Source organism: Lacerta agilis, chromosome 10 (assembly GCF_009819535.1).
Source record: "Lacerta agilis isolate rLacAgi1 chromosome 10, rLacAgi1.pri, whole genome shotgun sequence".
NCBI lineage: Eukaryota > Metazoa > Chordata > Lepidosauria > Squamata > Lacertidae > Lacerta > Lacerta agilis.
In genome coordinates, this window is record NC_046321.1 from 25358827 (window position 1) to 25379140 (window position 20314).

General features: G+C 43.5%; 1 protein-coding gene across 7 annotated transcripts; it reads left to right on the top strand.

Moving 5' to 3' along the window:
• The first annotated feature begins 512 nt into the window (after positions 1-512).
• HMGXB4 (HMG-box containing 4) lies at positions 513-19962 on the top strand. Of its 7 annotated transcripts, none has more exons than XM_033161601.1 (11): positions 587-726; positions 3591-3696; positions 4288-4433; positions 5207-5282; positions 6226-7232; positions 11534-11615; positions 13029-13093; positions 13394-13499; positions 14906-15075; positions 17157-17279; positions 19417-19962. In XM_033161601.1, the coding sequence occupies exons 2-11, from the start codon at positions 3666-3668 to the stop codon at positions 19459-19461; spliced, it is 1851 nt and encodes a 616-aa protein (XP_033017492.1). In that variant the 5' UTR covers positions 587-726; positions 3591-3665; the 3' UTR covers positions 19462-19962. The 7 variants fall into 7 exon arrangements, with proteins under 7 accessions (XP_033017497.1, XP_033017492.1, XP_033017495.1 ...); XM_033161604.1 differs by lacking the exon at positions 19417-19962 and adding an exon at positions 18738-18881; XM_033161602.1 differs by lacking the exon at positions 587-726 and adding an exon at positions 877-958.
• The last annotated feature ends 352 nt before the right edge of the window (positions 19963-20314 follow it).

Below are 20314 nucleotides of genomic sequence, written 5' to 3' on the forward strand. Positions count from 1 at the left end.
TTTGGGGGAACTGCATTCCTCACTACTATGAGCTGAATAAAGAGCATGAAAATCACACTGGACTCCGAGTATCTTTCAAAATGCCTCTCTGTATTCACGTATTTGAGGACGGGCAACACTCGCAGGTTCATTAGGAAGCAAGTTCCACTGTGTTCAACTGTAGTTACCTAAATTCTGCATAAAACTTAGGGGGGAAAGTCCCATCTCTCTACGTATTTGGCGACTTTATTCCAAGCAAACATGCCTAGGATTGAACTATAAACATCTGGCAGGCTCTCCAGATTCTACTGTACATTTGCTTTCCCGTTTTCTGAAGAATAAAAATCGCAACTCAAAAGGGTCCTAGAACCGCCGCTCAATAGCATCCTGAGCACCGGCTTGTGTACTTCGCTCGCAGAAGCCCAAACACCTGGCAAATCGATGCACTCGGCGCCAGGTTCCGGCCTCTGCTCTCTTAACGGAGTCGAGAGCGGAGGAGCTCGGCGCTCGACTGCTCCGCCTTAGCGGCTGAAACTGGCGGGCGTCCCTTTCCCACACCAAGATGGCGGCCCCTTGAAGCGGCGAGGCGATCTGAGTCTGGCAGCTCCCCCACCCCCTTCCGCCGCGGGGGAGGGAAGACAACCTTCTGCCGGGAGGGGGCAGGTCGCTCCGTTTTCTGCCCGCCGCCACTCGCTGCGTCGACAAATTCCTCCGCCCCGTTCCGGAGGCTTCTGAAGCCCGCCTGGGGTGAGCGCGCGAAGGGCGAGGGGCCACAGGGGCCAACGGCCGGGGCCAGTTCAAACAGAGGAGGCGGGAAAGGGGTCGCGCGCGGTCCTTGTCCCCCCCTCGAGGGGTGGGTGCGCATGCGCAGTGGGCGTGGCGCCTGGGCATCCCGGGGGCGAGTGGTGTTTCCCGACAGAGGGCGTCGCTGCGCGGCTTGGACCAGGTGCAGTTCAGAAATGGGCAGCAGCAGCCGCAGGTGAGAAAGCGGCCGGCGACGCGGGCTTGTTGCCAGCTCTGGGTTCGGATGCTGCTCCGTGCAACGCCCCGCAGGCTCCGCCCGCTGCTGTTTTCCGGCCACTGGGGCGATAATAATCGAGGCATTGTCCTTTGTCGGGAGTGATGGAAACGATCCTCGCTCCTTCTTAAAACTAGCAGGGGCGGGAGTTGATTTCCCCAAATAAAAGGGGTGTTGTTGCTTCTGGATCTCTGGCATCCTTCTGTGGTGACTTGTGTCAAGCCGGAATGTGCTCCGCTGCTGGGCTCCGAACTCGGTGGCCTTTGTGGACCTTCGATTGGATGCCCAGAATGAATGAATGGATGGGATGGTGGCAGGCTGGTGCTGAATTGGGGAGAAATGCAGGCATTGACCCGGCCCGAAGGAAGCAGCGGGGCATGGTTGGGCTCCAGGTCAAGAGTAAAGAGCTGGCCCAGGACTTGGTGCTCCACAAGGGCTTGGGTGTCCGCCTATTCTCTAAAGGTGTTGTGTCAGGAAATAAGAGGCATCTGGTCGTCCTAATATTCAGACGCTTGCTAGTAGAATTGTATGGTTGGAAGGGACCAAGAGTCCGACCCCCTGCAATGCAGGAATCTTTTGCCCAACTGGGGCTCGAACCCATGACCCCGAGATTAAGAGTCTCATGCTCTGCCAACTGAGCTAACCCAGACATATGAACAAATGGAGCTGTTAGTACAATAATAACGCTGGAAACATAAGTTTCCCTTTTCTGATCTTATAAAACCATGCGGCTTCATAAATCCCTTGCAGTAGAGTAATGGGTGGATCCCTTTCATCACATACCGTAAATAACCAACGTCTGTGTGGACTTCATGGTATGGGCGATACTGTTCTCGTACTGCTTGTGGTATACCACTCTTCCAGGCACCATGTCATTTAAAACTGTTGCCGATAACTATTGTAGTTAAATGCTTGATAGCCTATCCACTACTGGCAAGTTGGAAGCCTCAGAAGTATTCCTATGAAAGATGGTTGCATGATGTAACAAAATTAAATTGCTTGGGTTGTTAAAATCACTTGAGAGGTAACTTGCAAGCACTGGTCGTGAACACCCATTTTTACAGGACTTGCAGCGTCCTCCTCCAAGTGTTTACTCAGAAGTAAATCCTACTTTGTTCAAGCCCACTTACTGCTAAATAAGTGTGTATAGAATTGAGTTGTCAATCCTGTAAATTGTCCAGTCCTCCCTATAACCAGGGAGCTCTGCTTTGTACAGGGACCAATTCTGCTGAGTTACAGCTTATTGTATGATTGTCTGTGTGAGGCCTGACCTTTAAGTACACGAAGAAGCAGAGGCTTGTTTTCTAGCTTATATGCAAAAGGAAGGTTTCTGAGCTCCCTTTATTCTGTTAGTGAATTTGTTATGAATGCATCATAAACAATATGCATCAGAACAAATTATTGAGGGAATTCTAATATGCAGATAACTTCTTCAAAGTCTTCATCAGGTGAAATATTATTCCGTTCACAGGTTGAAATATTCTTCAGGAACTTAACCCACTAGTTTACATTAAGATCTCTAACAGCTGGCATTGGTTAACATCTTGTATTTTTGAATTGTTTGTAAAATACATTACTATAAGGAGGTAAAAACTCCCCCTTTTAAAGAACCTATGCTTTAACTCAGCATTTTTATGACAGCTGTGTATAAATGCATTCAAAATTCAAATGGTTTATACAGGGGAAATCATGTTTATCCAGGAGCTGAATCTTTTTAAATTATTGTGAGACTCAAAATAAAAACTGCACAACTATGCTTTGAGAGATATTGCATGTCTGCCATTTTAAGGGGGATAAAGCATTATTCAAGAACAGAAATAGCAAGTGCCCCACTTCCTGAATCAGTATCCTTCCTGAGGCAGGTTGGGGAAATCCTGAGCATCTGAGGTGACAAGAGACTGGAAATGCTGCAGAGGCCCTGGAAAAAGGACTGCTTCTTTCAGTCTTCTCTCTTTCTCCTCCTTTTCCTTCCCTTTTCTTTCCCCAGTTTGGTACTCTGAACAACACCTGTGGGAATAATAGGACTAATGCCTACTATTGTTGCACCATCACTAGCCTCTAAAGTTTGATATCATTGAACATCACACAGGACTGAAAAATTAAATTCTTCTCTCCAGTCAATTCACTTTATCCTAGAATAAGAGATTATAAAACTCTCGTTCCCTCGCCTCCATGGCTCTTACACACTTTCCTTTAAAAAATACAGGATTCGATACAGTACTAACTCTTAATATTTTGGTAACAATCCAAAAGCCCAATATAGTTATTTGGTCACTGTCCTTGTGTTTCATTGAAATATGTCACATGGTGTTAATCTGTTTAAAACTAGTGGAACAGAGGCTTGGCTCTCACCTTGAAAAACATTCCTCTCCTGCCTTTTAACATGAAAATCAGCTAAACCAAACTGCCTGCTGAATCTGGAATCTTTCTCCAAGCCCTGGAATGTCTGGAGGATAATGATAAACTGCTGAGAAGGCACACCACTTCACCCTCCTGCTTCCCATTTCATTCTTTAAAAAAAATCTTCATTCAGTCCCTTTCTGCATTATGATTCCACTTTATGGGAGGGTTATTCTCATTCTCTGTTTCTTAGACCTTGTCCTGTAGACGGGAACGGGGGAAGGAGCCCAGGCGTGGCAACACATTCCCAGGCCCCTGCAGGACCACCATGGCTTATGATGACTCCAAGAAAAAAGAAGGTAGGATTGTTTCATAATCTGAGAGGTGTTACGAGGAAAGTACAACCCCCCAGTCCGTGGAGTGAGAGACTAGGAAAGAAAGCCAGTGTCCTGCATGGATTGGGTTTCTGCAGCATTCCAGATCCCTCCCTTGTACTCAGAAAGTTAAGTGTACCTGGATTGGAATATGAGTCTCACAAGGAATAGCTCCAAAGTGGTGATTAATTTTTATTAGGCTTGGCCACAGGCAACACTTCCTAACCCTTGTCAGCTCCGTAGAATTATAATTGGGCTGGGGACTGGATCCAGACCTTCAACACAGCACAACACTGATGCCTGGGTCCTCATTTGGCTGATAAGCCTTTTCAGTTCTTGCTATCCAAGGGGGGGAAACCCAAGAGTAGGAATAAAACTTCAGCCTTTGATACGGCAGCCTAAAGCATTTCCCTAAAGGTTTGGGGCAGTGCTTTACAGTAGTGAGTAGATTGTGTGTGTGTGTGTTTGTGTGACTGCTTGCTTCCTCTTGTGCATTGTGTTTTATCTTTGACCACAGTGACAGTTGTGAGAGTGTGCCATGATTATTTCTGACCATGCTAGTGTTTCCTCCTTCAGACTGCTTAGAGAACGACCGAATTGATGGCGTGGGACTAGTAGCTGGCAGAACCCAGCGAGAAAAGAAACGTTCCTACAAGGACCTGCTTCGAGAAGAGGAGGAGATAGCTGCACAGGTCAGGAAGAATTCACAGAAGAGGCTGAAGGTGAGAGAGTCTGAGAAGAGAATGGGAAAAGCTTGCCAGTCCATCTTTGCCTCTCTCCCACCTAATTTGGACTGCTCTGTTGGTAGTAAATGCCACATTAAGAGAAATGAGAGAACAGGATTCTTTGGGTTATAGAAACATGTATTTCCCTATTTTAGAAAGTTCAATAAAATGGTATCCCCTTCTTCTAAAAACTAGGATGAGATGAATGTAACTTTTTATCATCCACTCATCTTAAACTGCTGTTTGAATTAGAGATTGAATGATCATCACAGAATAGAAATTATTCTTTTGGATGCATAGGTCATCATTATATTGTTGCAGGATGCAAACTTATATGTTGTTGTTTGCCTGATTCTGCAGGTAGCCTGAAAAATAATGAGGTGTGATCTATCTCATTCAATTCCCTGGGGATGTTAACACAGACAGCTTTTCCTCAAAACATTTCCTTTGACCTGAAATCTCTCCTATTAGTCTAGAGGTGATTATTTGAGCTTTGTTTTTGTTTTGTTTTTTCTAAATCTTCAGCTTGGGAAAGTTGTTTTCCGCTATTAAACAGGGAAGTTCTGCTTTCTCTTGAGTATCATTTCTAAAATTCACATGGCAACTCAGACCATCTTCTGTTTCAAAGCACAGAAATGCCATGCCATAGAGAGCATATTTGTTAACTAATGTGACTTCTATGATCATCTGTATTAGAAACGAATATGTATATGCCTTCATTACTTGGTTCTTTTTTCTTCTTTCCAAAACACTGTTATCTTCATTTACAGGAAAGTGACATTTTCTTGCTGGGGACAGACGCTTATAAGAAGAAGAGGAAGCACTCCAATGAGTACTATTACAGAGGTAAGAATGGAAGCAACATAGGAACGGATGTGACAAAGGAGAAAAGTTGAGCGGTGATTTTAAGGTTCAATTTGTACTTCTAAGGTTCTGCCAATAGGCTTTGTGTTTCCTGGAGGTAAAGTGAGAGGGCAGGTCTTTTTCCACAAAGCTTCCAGTCTAAAGATAGATAAGGGAGAGGCCAATCAGTAAAAGGTAGGCAGCTGTATATATTGCATATTCACTTTGACAGCTAATTTATTTTCATTTACTTATAAAAATATTTATATACCACTGTTCATAAATAGCATCAGAGTAGCTTACAACAGTCACACATAAAACCATACAATAAACATCAAATATGATTTAAAAGTCAGAAATCAGCTAACTGTTACGGAAATAGGTATTCTTAATTGCTCGAATAAGCCTGGTAGAATAGAAAGGTTTTCAGCAGGCATTTAAAGGTTGAAACGGAAGGCGCCTGCTGAATCTATTGGCAGGGTATTCCACAGGGCTCGGTCGAGGCTCAGTTTTGTGTTGCTGTCAAATAAGCCTCACCAACTTGGGGAACAGCCAAGTGGTTGACTTTCATGCCTGGCCTCCCATCACAGGTGTCACTGGCTTACCAATAGGAGAAGAGACAAGATCAGCTGTCAGTGTCACCTCCCCTCTCCCAGAACGTTGCACTGACACCACTCACAGGTCAGGTAAGAGCTGCCAACCATTACTGACTACACCAGAAACAAAATAGCCTCTTAAAAACCAATGTGTCCTTATATTTCAGCCTCACCAATTGGCCTCACTGATTTATAAACCAAAATTGATTTACTGTAGGATAGCTCTTAGCAGTTCAAGACTGAATATCTTCACCTGGACATGAGGCCGTGAAGTTATGACGGTGTGCAAGTGAAGATGCGTTTGTTGTTGGGTATACTTCCATTGATCCTTCTTCTCTGAACTCTTTCAGAACTTTCTTCGTTTGAGTTATCCCTGCCTTTGGAAACGTCTGCAAAGAAGAGGAAAAAAGTAGTGACAAGCCCACCCTCTGCTGACACTGCCATGGATCTGCTTAAGGCCATCACCTCGCCTTTGGCCACAGGCTCCAAGTCCTCGAAGAAGACATCTGAAAAGTCATCTCATTCTTCACTCTCTGCCTCTAGCCATTCAGAAGGCAAGAAGGAACACCACAAGAAAAAGCTGAGTGGCAGTAGCAGTGACCTGTCCTTGGATGAAAGTACTTTCCACAAGTCCAAAAAGGTGAAGCCCCCCTATGTGAACACCGAAATGTTGACCTTGCGTGAACCTGATGGCTTAAAGATGAAACTCATCCTCTCACCTAAGGAGAAGGGGGGAAGCACAACGGAGGAGCCCTTTCCACATCCGCCAGCCACAAAGAAATCCTCTAAGAAGTCAGCTCGGGATGAACAGGGATCATTTCTCCCAAGTCATGATTCACATGGCTTTTCGAAATCATCCCGAAAGAAGCACAAACCATTGGAGAAAGATCCACATCCCTCTCCAGCTGCTGAGAACTTTAGCCCAGACACACCCCTCTTCCCTGAAGGCCAAAGCAGTGAATTTGAGCTTTCAGGCCTGGAACCACAAGCGGAATCAGGTTCGTCCTCTGGAGGTGAACTGGAAGCTGGAGAGCTAGTAATTGATGATTCGTACCGGGAGATAAAGAAAAAGAAGAAATCAAAGAAGAGCAAAAAGAAGAAGGACAAGGAGAAACACAAGGAAAAGAAGCATTCCAAATCCAAGAAGAGTTCTGGGCTTTCTGGGCTTTCCTCCTCACTGGCAGTAGCAGAAGTAACAGCACCACTCCCAGTCTCTCCAACCGGTGCGCAGTTTGCCGTTCCTGCCCCTCCTCCACCACCACCTCCACCTCCACCTGTTTTCCATACAGATGGCCAGAGTGAGAAGAAGAAGAAGAAAGAAGAAAAGGACAAGGTTGAAAAATTGGACAAAGAAAAGGTAAAAAGGAAAAAGTGGCAGCACAAGTGGGCAATTAGAAATGCTGAGGACTGTTGTTCCCAAAATAGAGGGCACTAGAGTGTTCTTTGCAGTTTTGTTAGTTAACTTCCGAAATAGGAACCAAATATATAAATTATTTTGATTGTTGTCTTCCTGAACTGCAGACAACCAGAAACACTCTCAATGAGTGCACCCCCCCAATGTTTTCAAAACTGAAACAAATTAGTTTCTACTTTAGAAATATTTAGGTAAAAGTTTTGAGTCATGTATATAAACATTGATAAAATACAATGAGAATAGCAAAACAATTACAGAATAAAATAAGAAACTTTAAAATTGCAGTATAAAACACAACACACCAGATACAAATCAATAAAAGTAAAATACAAATAGGCATTGAAACTTTTAAAATCAAAACCTCAAAATGCACAAAAAACCAGTGTGGATAAAAATCTACATTTGTAATAAATCACATTTTTTTGTTTACACTGCATTTTTTAAAAAAATTATATCTACTGTGTTTCTCCTAAATAATAACTATAACTAAATAATAACTAATAATGACTAAGCCTGATAGAAGCAGGATAGCCCTACATAGTGTTAGAAACAGATATGAAAGCTAGGAGCTAAACGGCACCTTAAACCTAGGTTATGGGTGCAACAACGGAATGTCTAGGCTTGCTTTTTTATTAACAGGAATACAAAGCTGAAAATAAATGAACTGCAACTAAAATATTATGTTCATTTATCACATGGTTTAGTCCTTCCCCTGCCCACCACCCTAATATTCTTAAGAGGGTCTCTTCTCCAGTCTTCAGAGAGTAGCTGGAAGTTGGGAGACAGAAAAAGGTCCTCCTTTCTTTTCACTCTGCAGTTTTAATCTGAAATCTTAGGCTCAGTACTGCACCAGAGCTCAGAAGCTGCTCGCGCTAATGAAATTCCCTGTCGTAAAATGCAACTAGAACAATGGGAGTTTTGAACACTGGCCCTACAGTAAATGTCTAAATTAAATCAATGTCTCTACCAGATACAGGATGCTGTCCAACTAAGTTATGCAGAGTATACCCATGGAAATTAATAATACTAAGTCATGATGTAGTGAGATATAGCCCACACTGAGTTTGAAAAAAGGCTTTTATGTAAATGAAAAACCAATTGGATCCTTTCTTTTTTCATTTTATTTGTTTACTAGTGGTTTCAGCCCGTTAAAATAACGGGCGCTAGAACAGAAGCTGCCTCCCTCCCTCCCTCCCTGCGGCCGGCCGTACTCTGTCTCCTCTCCCTGCGCCCCCCCCCGAAAAAAACACTAATAATAATACGGCCTTTGGCTAGATCCAGCCAGGGCCTTTCTTAACAGGCTGGTACTGGGAGTTTGCCTCTCACGCCATCCGGCGCCCGCTTTCCAGGGGGATCCCTGCTGGCTGTTTGGGGGGCTCCGAGTGGAGCCCTGCAGAGGGAAAGGGGGCGAAGGGACCCGCCGCCGCCGGGAAGGTCTTCCCGCCCCCGCCCGCCGGGCTGCCCCACAACGAAGAGGACGGGGCGGGCCCGGCCAGCAGCACACGCGGCCATAGCGGCGGCGGCGGCACCCTGACTGGAGCCGGACTTCTTCTTCATCGTCTTCCGTGCGCCAGCGCCTCCGCTCACGCTGCTCTCCGGGCTGGAGGGGCTTAGTCCCCAGAACCTGTTTCCTCAGCGCCCAAGAATGAGAGAGCGGGGGTGTGGGGAGGGGGGAGGGGGCTCTGAACATGTGCAGAGCGCCCTCCCCTCGGAACGCGCCCCGCCAGCCGAAAGATGAGGCGGCAGGGAAAGGGGGCTCAGGAGCATGTGCAGAGCGCCTTCCCATTGCCACCACTGGCTGATTGACGGCCGTCGCCAGACCCCATCGCATACAAAAGGCGAGTGTCTGGCGCGCTGCACAATGGCGGTGGGGGGGCGCAGCCGCCGCCGCGACTCCCAGGCTCCGGCAGAGGAGAGGCCGCGGCCTGCAAGAGCAGAGCAAGGAGGGAAGCCGGGAGTGGTGGTGGAAGCGGAGGTTGCAAGCGAGTGGGGGCCTCTGGAGCGTCGGCGCTCCGCAGGCGGGCTGCTCTGGGCCGCTCCCGGGCCGCTAGTCTTCGAGGCTCGGCTTTCAGCGGCAAGAGCGGCAGTGTGGCCTTCCTCCTCGGCCTCCCCTCTCTTCTGGAGAGCCAGCGTTCCATTTCAACGGCCCCGCTTCAACTGCTGCCTCTGCTCCCGGCCCAATGTCTCTCCATCCAATCCCTGTGTCCCTGGGGCACATGCACAGTAGCGTAAACCCAGAGACACAGGGACTGGACGCAGAGACACTTGCATTTTATATATATAGATTAAAGGTTTTCTTGATTTACAAAAGTGTGTGCAATGTCAATTGGATCCTTTCTGAAATATGAATACCGTATTTTACTCTACCTGCCAAACATAGGCATATAAATTTTACCTAATGAAAATAAACTTTTGTAATTTGCCCGGTACCTATCAGACGTCTACCTATCAAGGTAAGAGTGAAGCAAGAAGATCCATACTGGAAAGAATAGAAAACAAAAATGCCCACTGTGCAGTATATCCCCGTACTTAAAATTGTATGCTGTTATGGGGCTTATTGTAAGAAAGACCCAATATCAGTCAATCAGTTATTTTATTTGTATGCTGCCTTTCCAAAGTTAACCCACACTCAAGCCGTGGTTTAAAACATATAAAAAACTACTAGCAAAAGTAGTCATAAACAATAAACAAGACATCAAAAAGTACACAACCAAATTGAACCATTTCCACATAAATCATAAGATACAAAAAATTAACAGCAACCCCCCCCCCCCAAATAAAATCACTTAAACAATGCCTCAGGCCAAGATTCTGTTCAGCAGCCTCAGCTTTTGTAGCAGGAGTCAGTCGCAGCCCTGTCCTCCCAGGCCAGGTGGAGAAAGGCCTGCGAGGCAGGGAGCAAGTCTTCCAGGACTCATAGCCAAGATGGTCTATATGGGAAGAGGTTAAATACATTCTAGCTGTCAGTAGAAAAGGAATAGTGCAACAAAGCGATGCAAGGCCTCGTTGTAAGAAAAAAAGAGTGGCTTAAATCATTGTTTATGACTGCCACAGCTAGAGTGGTATATCCAAAAAAAATGAAAGAAAAAGATACTCACAAAAGAAATTTGGCAGAATAAATTGATAGAATACACAGAATTAGTAACTGACTGCGAAATTAAGAAATAAGGATGAGTCACAGATAAGATGAGTGGAAGTGCTTTGAAGAGTATCTTAGAGGGTATAATAGTCAATTTAACCTACAAGTAGGAATGAACATATGAGCAGCAGATAACACTAACTAAAGGAATACACTAACCCTAACTATAAAGGAATGGGTGGAATAATAGAATATGCAGCCAACAAAAGACTACCTAGAATGCCATGGAGAGATGGACTGGGAAGTCTGAAGATAAAGAGATAAATGATGAATATTGTATGATGTATATACAGTGGTGCCCCGCTAGACGAAAATAATTCGTTCTGCGAGTATTTTCGTCTAGCGGGTTTTTCGTCTAGCGAAGCGGCAATGCATACCACGGTTTTCGCTTGACAAAAAAAAAATTCGTCTTGCGAGGCAACCCCATAGACAAATTCGTCTTGCGGGGCAGCCTTCCGCTAGACGAATGCCTTTGTCTAGCGAGTTTTTCGTCTAGCGAGGCATTCATCTAGTGGGGCACCACTGTATAAGTTGTAAAAATGCATTAAAAATAATAAGTGGTATTGCTTAGTTGTAAATTAACATGCTTTAATAGTCAGATTCCTACCATTGTTTAGGAAATAGGAAGACGTATCAGTGGGAAACTTGATTTAAATCAGACTTACATTGACTTTTTTCTTTTTGATATAAATAACCTTGATGCTAAGCAATCTGATTAAAAATCCATTAAAAAGCACGGGAAAATAAAAGAGTACTTGCCTGGTACTGAAAAGGTTACCAAGTATGCACCAGGCATGCCTTTCTGAGAAAGACAATGCAGTGCTGCCACAGAGAATATCTTCTCTTTCAAATCCATCCTCTGGGTCTCATTTGGCACTAGCACTCACGAGAGGCCTCCAACAATGACCTCAAGGACTGAGTAAGAATATAAGTAGCTAGATAGCATACATCATACAAAAAGCCAGTTTGAAATTAACCCACTTCTAACTTGTCTAAGAGAATGCACCAGCAGATTATTATCTTACGGGATTTCTAAAGGAGCTTGAATATTTTACAACATAGTCCAATATAAACTTCGTGCTTTCTTTTTCCCTTTCCTGATTAGCCAAAGAAGAAGAACATGTCTGCCTACCAAGTATTCTGTAAAGAGTATCGTGTGAACATTGTGGCTGAACATCCAGGAATAGGTAATAGAAGTGTCCAGTAAGGTTTGGGAGATAGCCAGTTGTGGCATCCTGCTTGGACACACTGCACTTCACTTTCTCTCTATCCCCCTGCAGCCCATTTGTATACCCCCAAAATCTGCTCCAGAGAATTGGGGGACCTTTTGGAAAGGAGAGATAGGGGAGTGCCCGACATCTTTACTGGCATGATGTTGGACCCTGCCCATTGGGCCACTCCAAAACAAAAGCACAAGCTGTGGAGAAGAAATGTTTTAATGTTTGAAAGAACTCTGTCTGCTCCAGCTAAGGCTCTGTGTTCCCATTATGAATATGGGTGATACACTTTTTCATAAAGTGTAGAACCAATCATTCTGGACAATCTCTTTGGTATTAAAGTGGCAGCAGAAATAAAAATGGCACTAAGAGTTGTAATGCAAATGCCATTCTTCACTGCTTGTTCAAGGTGTGATTATCAAGCAAGGCATTCAAAAGTCCTTTACTCAGGCTGTTTCAAAGGATTCAAGATGGCTCTGTGCACATGACTTTTGGAGCTTGGGGAGTCTAGATCAGCATACTTGTCTCCTCTGCGGAACCCAATGTAAAGGGACTGAAGGTTTTTTTTTCAAACTTAAGAAACACAACCATGTCAGACCTCCAGATCCCTGTTAGAAACGGGCAATTGTGGCTTATGTCATAAACCAAAAATGATTAGTACCCTTGCTAGGAACAAACATGTTAGCATTTAAATTGTGAATAGTAGGAGGGTAGGCAGACATACAATATTTTTTCTCTGGGTAGATGACAGGATTAAATGCCACATATATGCATAGCAGTAGAAATTACCTTCCGTTCTGCTGTCACATATCCTCCCAAGCATAGAATTCTGAATTTCTTGGCTCCTGGTACTTTCCACTTTTTGCCCCAAGTCCTGACCACGTAACATGCATTACAACATTGTGTGGGATGGACTCAGACCAGCCACTAATGTAAGAGAGCTTTAAAAAGGGGATTAGACAAATTCATAGAGAATAAGGCTACTTTTCATGATGGCTGTGGGATACCTCCAGAATCAGGTCAGTATACCTCTAAATATTGTTCACTGGGGAACAAAAGTGGGAGAGTGGTGCTGCACTCGTGTCCTCCTAGTGGGCTTTCCATTGGCATGTAGTTGGCCCCTGTGGGGGAAAGATGCTGGGCTAGCTAGGTCTCTGGTATGTTCCAGCAGGGCTCTTATGTTCCTGCTCAAATTCCTCGCTGTGATTTTTTTGCAACTGTTCCATGGATTGTTTTTCCATGTATGCAGGCAATAATGAGATATTTTAGCATCATATGTATTGTAAACAATAGAGTCCTATAACGGTTCAAGTAGTTAACTGAATGTACATAGAAAATCTCTGCTTTTCTCTGAATGGCTTACTTTCTCTGATTTCCCGTTAGATTTTGGTGATCTGAGCAAAAAGCTGGCAGAAGTTTGGAAGCAGCTTCCAGAGAAAGATAAGCTGGTAAATATCTGATAAACATTTCTACAGAAAGTAACACATGTAGGCAGAAAACTGACTTGGTCCTGGAATATTGCCACCATGGTTCTTGTATTTTATTACCTTCCAAATCTGTGTATTGCATATCACCTACCTCTGCTTGTGAATGGGAAATGTTTGGTATTGATTCTCTCTCTCTCTCTCACACACACACACACACACACACACGGCCAGACATCCTGCTTTACAATACCTCCATCTGTATGGTTGGACAGCTGATGTTGCCTTTTTTAACACTAGTTTTGTTTACCCTATTCTTTGCAGGTTTGGAAGCAGAAGGCGCAGTATTTGCAACACAAGCAGAATAAAGCAGAGGCTACAACAGTGAAGAGGAAAGCAACCTCATCAGAGGGTGCACCAAAACTGAAAGGTAACCTCTATATTCCACTGTTTCTTGCATACCATTCTTAAAATGAGGCTGATAAGATGAAGATGTCTGTTAGTCCATTTTGAGAGTGTGTGTAATCCTGGATCTTCAAAGATCCTCAGTATTTATCCCACAGTTTTTGATGGCAGCCCCTCCATATTGCTTTATGCAGATGGCATGCCCTTTGTATCTTCATCCATGCTTAGTATGAGGGACCCTTTTAAGATTTTTAATTCCTTTCATTTTGGGGAAAAAAGAATATCTACCTTTTATCTATGCTAAAACAAAACTTATTTTGCTTGATAAAAGGCCTAGGCCACATAACACAGACAATAATACTACAGTGGTACCTTGGGTTACAAACACCTCGGGTTACAAACACTTCAGGTTACAAACTCCACTAACCCAGAAGTAGTACCTCGGGTTAAGAACTTTGCCCCAGGATGAGAACAGAAATCGTGCAGTGGCGGCAGTGGGAGGCCGCATTAGCTAAAGTGGTACCTCAGGTTAAGAACGGTTTGAGGTTAAGAACGGACCTCCAGAACGAATTAAGTTCGTAACCCGAGGTACCACTGTAATTTGGAATACTTTAAGGACTTTAAATATTTAGGAATGCAGTTTAAACAAAATCATACCTGGGTATCCACAGGACTTCCAAACCTGTAAGTAAGGCCATATTAAACTATGCTTGCTTTGAAGGAGGCAATCTAAGACCTGCACTTTTAAAAAGATCTTTCTGGGGAAAGTTATTCCACATGTGGTGTATGGTACAGAATATAAAGCTGCTCAAAAAATGCTGTTAGAGCAAATTCCCAATAGATCTGTACAAATTAGGCCAGCAGTGTGAAACCTGAATAATTAAGGACAGACTGATTCTCAGTTTCCTTAAGGCTGTTGCTACTGTAGCTGCAAAACAATTGAATACATTTTTGTTTCAACAAGCTTATCTCTCTAGATGAAAAGGTTTAAAAACAGTAAAAAATGAACACCTATCTTTTGCTTTTTGTACTGTTTTGAAAACTATTTTTAGCTGTTTTGTTGTATGTTTGTGTATCAGCTAGAGCCAAATGTAAGAGATGATTCATAAAATAAATAAAACTGCATTAAAAATAAAGTAAGTTAAAGAAATAGTGTGGGCTGAACTTCTATGGCCATACAGTTTGGCTATGTAAACTGTGCAGTTGATGCAGAGTTTTCATAATGTGGAAAATGCAGAAATAAGAGGAGAGGGAACTTTGAAGTGGCTCTGCTAGGTAGGTGGGAAAGAATTCCTGCTACTTTTGTTACTGGAAGATGATGCATTAGAAAAGTGGCCAGGTGTATAATGGATGTTCCAGGTCACTTCAGAATTGCAAAGGCGATGTAAGTGAAAATAAAAAAATAAAAAGTATTTTACTTTCCGTTTTCAGCTTCTCTAACAGGGGCACTTTCACCCCATAAGAAGTCTCCATCTAGCACTGTAGTGCTATCTGCATCACCTGTCAAAGTTCCTGAAACGGATCCCATAGATGTAGCTGCACATCTGCAATTGCTGGGTGAATCTCTAAGTCTTATTGGCCACAGGCTACAGGAGACAGAGGTAGGTGCAGGAACCTTTGCACATGAATGTAGTCATTTCATTTTTAAACAACAGAGCTATTTTATTCACAAAGTTCAGATAACTAATTGGAATACGCTGACTTGAACACGTTTGCCTGTTCTGCATACTGCATTCAGTGCCATATTGAACAAGTGTGTACACCACTCACTGGAACTTTATTTGCTCCAAGGGCTCTAGTTTGTGTACAGTCATACCTCGTGTTACATTTGCTTCACGTTGCGGCTTTTGGGGTTACAAACGTGGCAAAGCCGGAAGTAAACACTTCCATTTCGCCGCACATGCAGAAGCGATCTTCGTGCATGTGCAAAGCGATCTGCGTGCTTCACGCATAAGTGCTCTTTTGTGCACGCGCAGTAGCGACACTCTACTTACGGACTTTTCGGGGTGTGAATGGCACCCTGAAACAAATTGTGTTCGTAAGCAGAGGTACCACTCTATCAAGACTCCATTTTTGCAGGTTAAGCAAGTTTCATTCCTGAGTTGCCATCATTAAAAAAAAAAAATATCTCATGGTTTCTAATTCTATGTCAAGATGTTTGGTTGAACTAAGGTTTATATATATAAAGCAGAATAAATGTTTTGAAAAATACTTATAGGACACAGCTCTTGCTTGGCTACTGCTGTGTTTGAGGGATTAGATGGAAACTGTTGATCACATTAGTCTATTATACAAACCACCCTCAGCCATTTCATGGCATCATTCTGGGATGACTGCCTGTGCAGAACAAGATGACACGCCCTGCATTACTGCTAATGACATTAAATTAAAATGCCCAAATGGGGATTTTGGCAGCTACCCAAACAGTTTGCCCTGAAATGATGAATCCATTAAGAGTGAAAAGCTCTTGCAGTGTAAAGTAGCATGAAGTAACAATCCACCCAAATTGATTTTACCCTCATTTACTAGTTTAACCACATTTCGTGTCTGGATGTACAATTCCTGAGTACATTCCCCTTTATTCGTATTATTTTTTATTTACTTTTTGCTTTCAGGTGATTTTTTGTTTCCAACTTTGTTTATATGACTTACTTCTGCTACAGTCAGGCTCTGCTTCTGGGCTTCCCATGGGTATGTGGTTGGACACTGAATAGAGACCAGAATGGCCTGATTCAGCAGGCTCCTCTTATGTTCTTAGTATAAGACAGGGTTTCCCAGTTGTAGTCAAAAAAAAAAAAAAACCACAGCTGGAGACCCAAGTTTGAGATCTATTGCCTCTGAACATGGAAGTTTAATATAGCCCAGGGGTGTGGATCCTTAAGCCCAGGGGCTAAATGCAGCCCTCCAGTCCTGTCCGTGAGTCTTGGGACTCTCCCCAGCCATACACCCTCTTCCCCGGCGATGCCTCTCACCAGCCCTGCTTGATAGACTTCTTGCTTGTTTTTCTCTGGCTGGAATGAGTCCTTGAACTCTGAGAAGGACTTTTGCTTGCCTGGATGGGCATTCGATGGGAGTGTCAAAAAAACCAGCCTCTTCTACAAATATAAGATTTACATTAATTGTTCTGCCCTTTGCTAGAATGTGTCCCCTGCCCCTCCCTGAACAGAATGAAGCCCTTGAGCTAGAAAGGCTTTCCAACCCCTCATATAACCATTAATTTGTGGCTTGTAGTAATGATGACTATATGGAAGCTCCAGGTACAGTGCACAGCAGGACAGCAGCAGCACATCAAACATTTAAGCATCACAGTAAGGAAATAAAGGGTGAGAGCACTTTACTGGCATCTTGCGCAAAGCTGCTTTGTCATCTGCTGCGCTCCCATGTTTATCATTCTACCTGGTGTTTTAGACATAGTGCACAGGGTTGCAGCCACGATGTGTTGAGTAGAAGTGGCCAGAAATAACTTCAAAACTGAGAAAGCATATCTTCCAGCTCTGTTCTTTCATTCCTGCATTTGAGCTTCATCTTTTCTAAGGGAAGAGCCCTTCAATAAGCAAATCAGGGTTGCCAACTCCATGAGAATGAGAGAATCTATGCTGGGCCTAAGACAAAGATAACAAACTGATATTGAGACAAATCACTTACTACTACTACTACTACTTCTTCCTTTTTTCCTTCCCAGGGTATGGTAGCTGTATCAGGAAGTTTATCAGTGCTCCTAGATTCAATCATTTGTGCTCTGGGCCCTTTGGCATGCCTGACGTCCCAGCTCCCTGAACTAAATGGCTGCCCCAAACACGTTTTGGTAAGTTCTGTGTTGTTTTGTAATGCCAAGGTCTCACACTATTTCTTACAGCTTCCCTCTGCCCATGAAAGGCATGGTTTTTGCCATAATTGTAGCACACATTCAGCACTTTGCTTTATATGTAGGATACGCCCGTGTTAGTACCCTCTTCTCTCACAACTTAAGGAATTTCTAGAAAGGAAATGCTGATTGAACTTAGCAGGATTCAAGTTGTCTTTTTTCCATCTGCCCTTCTGCACAATCATGTATTTCTTAGTCCTGGAGTAGCCAGTGTGGTGCCTTCGAGCTGTTGTTGGACAGACTCCAACTCCCATCAGCCCTAGCAAGCATGGTCAGTGGTCAGTAACAATGGTAGTTGTATTCTTTACAACATATGGAGGGTGCAATACTGGCACCCATTGGCTGGGTTGAACATGCAGTTTGTATGTAATTTGTTGGTGGTGTCCACGTGTCTTCCTTGTTGCACTTCAGTCCCACCTTTTCCTGTATTCAAAGCACACTTTTTGTATGTGAGGTGATGCAATATACACTCCATACCAGATTTTGTATTCGTTGCATATGAATGGAATATTTAGAGGACTAGTGTGGTATTGTGGTTAAACTGCTGGACTAGGACTTAGGAGGCCAGGGTTCAAATCCCAACCCTGCTCTGCACCTAACTGGGTGACCCTGGCCCAGTCATAGAATTGTATAGTTGGAAAGGACCTGAGTCCTTTCTAGCCACTGTCTCTCAGCCTAACTTAAGTCTCTGGGATGTTGTTGTGAGGATTAAATGAGAAGGCACAAAACTATGTATTCCACCTTGAGCTCATGGGGGGGGGAGGTGGGATATAAATAAATAATGATTTTGTTATTGAAAGAAAGCTCGTGTAAAGTAAAAATAATAATAATAGAGGATAGTGCATTTTAGAAAACAATATGGCATTTGTATCCTACTTTTTCTCCAATGAATGCAAGGCAACATAGATGGTACCCCCGTCCCCTTATCAAATCAACCCTGTGGGATAGGTTAGCCTGAGAGGTGGTGGCTGACTCAAGTTCACCTTATGAGAATTGAACCCAAGTCTCCCCCATTCTAAACTAACCCTTTAACCATTACAGCACATTGGCTGTGGAGCACACCTAATTATGTGAAGAGTTGCTTCATTTGTCCCAGGCATCTGAAACATTTATTAAAGGCTGTCCCTCCTGCAACCTGCTGTTAATATTTTCTGCCAGCAGGCGGCTGTGTTATGTAAGAACTACAATTTTATAAAAACATGTCTTGAATTTATTTTAAATATTCATATCCTGCCTTTTCTGGGATTCTCAAGGCACCTTCCATGTTAAAAATTAAAGCACAATGCAGCAAGCTAATACATTCAGTGCTAAAAAGCAGAAAATCAGTAAGACTTAATTCTGAGCAGCAGCCCAGTTTCGCTCACCATGGTGAATGTTCCATTATCCTTTCTTCTCCAGCTTGGAGTTGAGGAAGCAGTGGAGATCATCTCTTAAGACTTGCAGTGAGCTTTGGAGGTTACAACAGAACTACAGGAAGATATCTGTTCCCCTTTGCAGTTCCACAGAGGGGCTGAGTCTTGCCATTTTGAGTCTCTGTGATCAGCGTGAAGCCTTTGCCTCTGAGGGGCAAGGTTGGGAGGTGACCATTTTGGCAATGAGTAGCAAAGATAAAGCACACCGTCAGTGACCCAGTCTTACTGTCTACTCAGAAGTGAATTAGATAGGACCTAACTGCAATCTTAGGGCTAGTTTCCTGGGAGTAAACCCCTGCAAGCATCATGGAGCTTATTGCTCATGTTCTGAAAGTCCTGAGGACCACAGATTTTTGTCCAGCTACCAACACCAGCCAAATGTTGTGGCCCTGGCTTCTATAGAATTGGGTGTCACAAAATCATGGGTGCTGAAATATTTCTTTATTGGCTTAGTGACAGCTATCAAAGCCCAGGGCAAATGAAAATATTCCCCAATACACCTCTGAAAGATCCACAGGCTTTTGTGCATCTCCAAAGGAAGCACTCTGTCTACCCTTGTCATGTCTTTAGGTGTTTGGTTTTTCCTAAGTCATTTGTTCTGCTGCATTGATGCTGATTCAATTTAATATGCATTTTTCTCTCTCTCCCCCTGGCCACCTTTCCAGTCAAACACATTGGACAACATTGCATACATCATGCCTGGACTCTGACAGGAAACGGATAATGGGAAGTGACGTGCTGCCAAGTAACTGAAGTGTGTACAGATAACACTATCCTAGTATTATTCCAGAGGACAATGTATAGGGCTTTGAGTTTTTCTGCCTGTAACATATCAAATCGAATTGTAACTATTTTGCTTGATTTTACGAAAAGTTTCAACCGTAATTTGTGGGAATTGGTTTTATCTCAGATTGGATGTCTCTACAATTAAGAGTTGGGAAATATTTTGATAGATTAGCCTTAATATGGTTAGAGGTTTTTTTTAATGAATTGGTTTTTACTTGGAAAAGTCAAGCAAGTTTTGTTGAAGAGTTGGCTTGCATGTTGTTAAAATAATACTGGCAAAGAAAGTGGAGGGGATAGTGTTTTGCTGACGGCTTGTGCTGGCACCAGGAATCGTCATTAAATCTTCCAGTTGTAGGTAGGTTGCTAAATACAGATTCAGGTGTGGTGAGTGAATTCTCAAATTTTTAGGAGAAACAAGGGCTTCTTAAGATGGACAAGTAGTAAATCCTAGTGAAAGCCTTGCATCACTTCTTCACAGGTTGTAACTAATCAATGGATTGTGATATTTTAGAACCGTGCTGGGATATTCTAAAGAGGAGGATCCACAAGCCCCACCCCCAACTCCTCCTGATTTTAGCTAATTTCTCTTCCTCTCTGCTGTCTCTCTACCCCCACCCCCAGTACCCTTCAAAAACTAGTACCTAAGGTAACACCATAAAAGATTGAGGGCCAGGGCTCTTCCAGCTCCCTTGCAGTTCACATACAGATTTATAATTGCTTATCACCAGCAGTGAACTGACATGGTCCTCCTCTCATGGTGCTGAAATGTGTGTTGTA

Coding starts and splice junctions, on each gene's coding strand:
- HMGXB4 (XM_033161601.1), top strand. CDS start 3,666: ATGGCTTATGATGACTCCAAGAAAAAAGAAG. Junction 7,233..11,533: donor AAAAATTGGACAAAGAAAAG/GTAAAAAGGAAA, acceptor TTTCCTGATTAG/CCAAAGAAGAAGAACATGTC. Junction 13,500..14,905: donor GGGTGCACCAAAACTGAAAG/GTAACCTCTATA, acceptor TTCCGTTTTCAG/CTTCTCTAACAGGGGCACTT.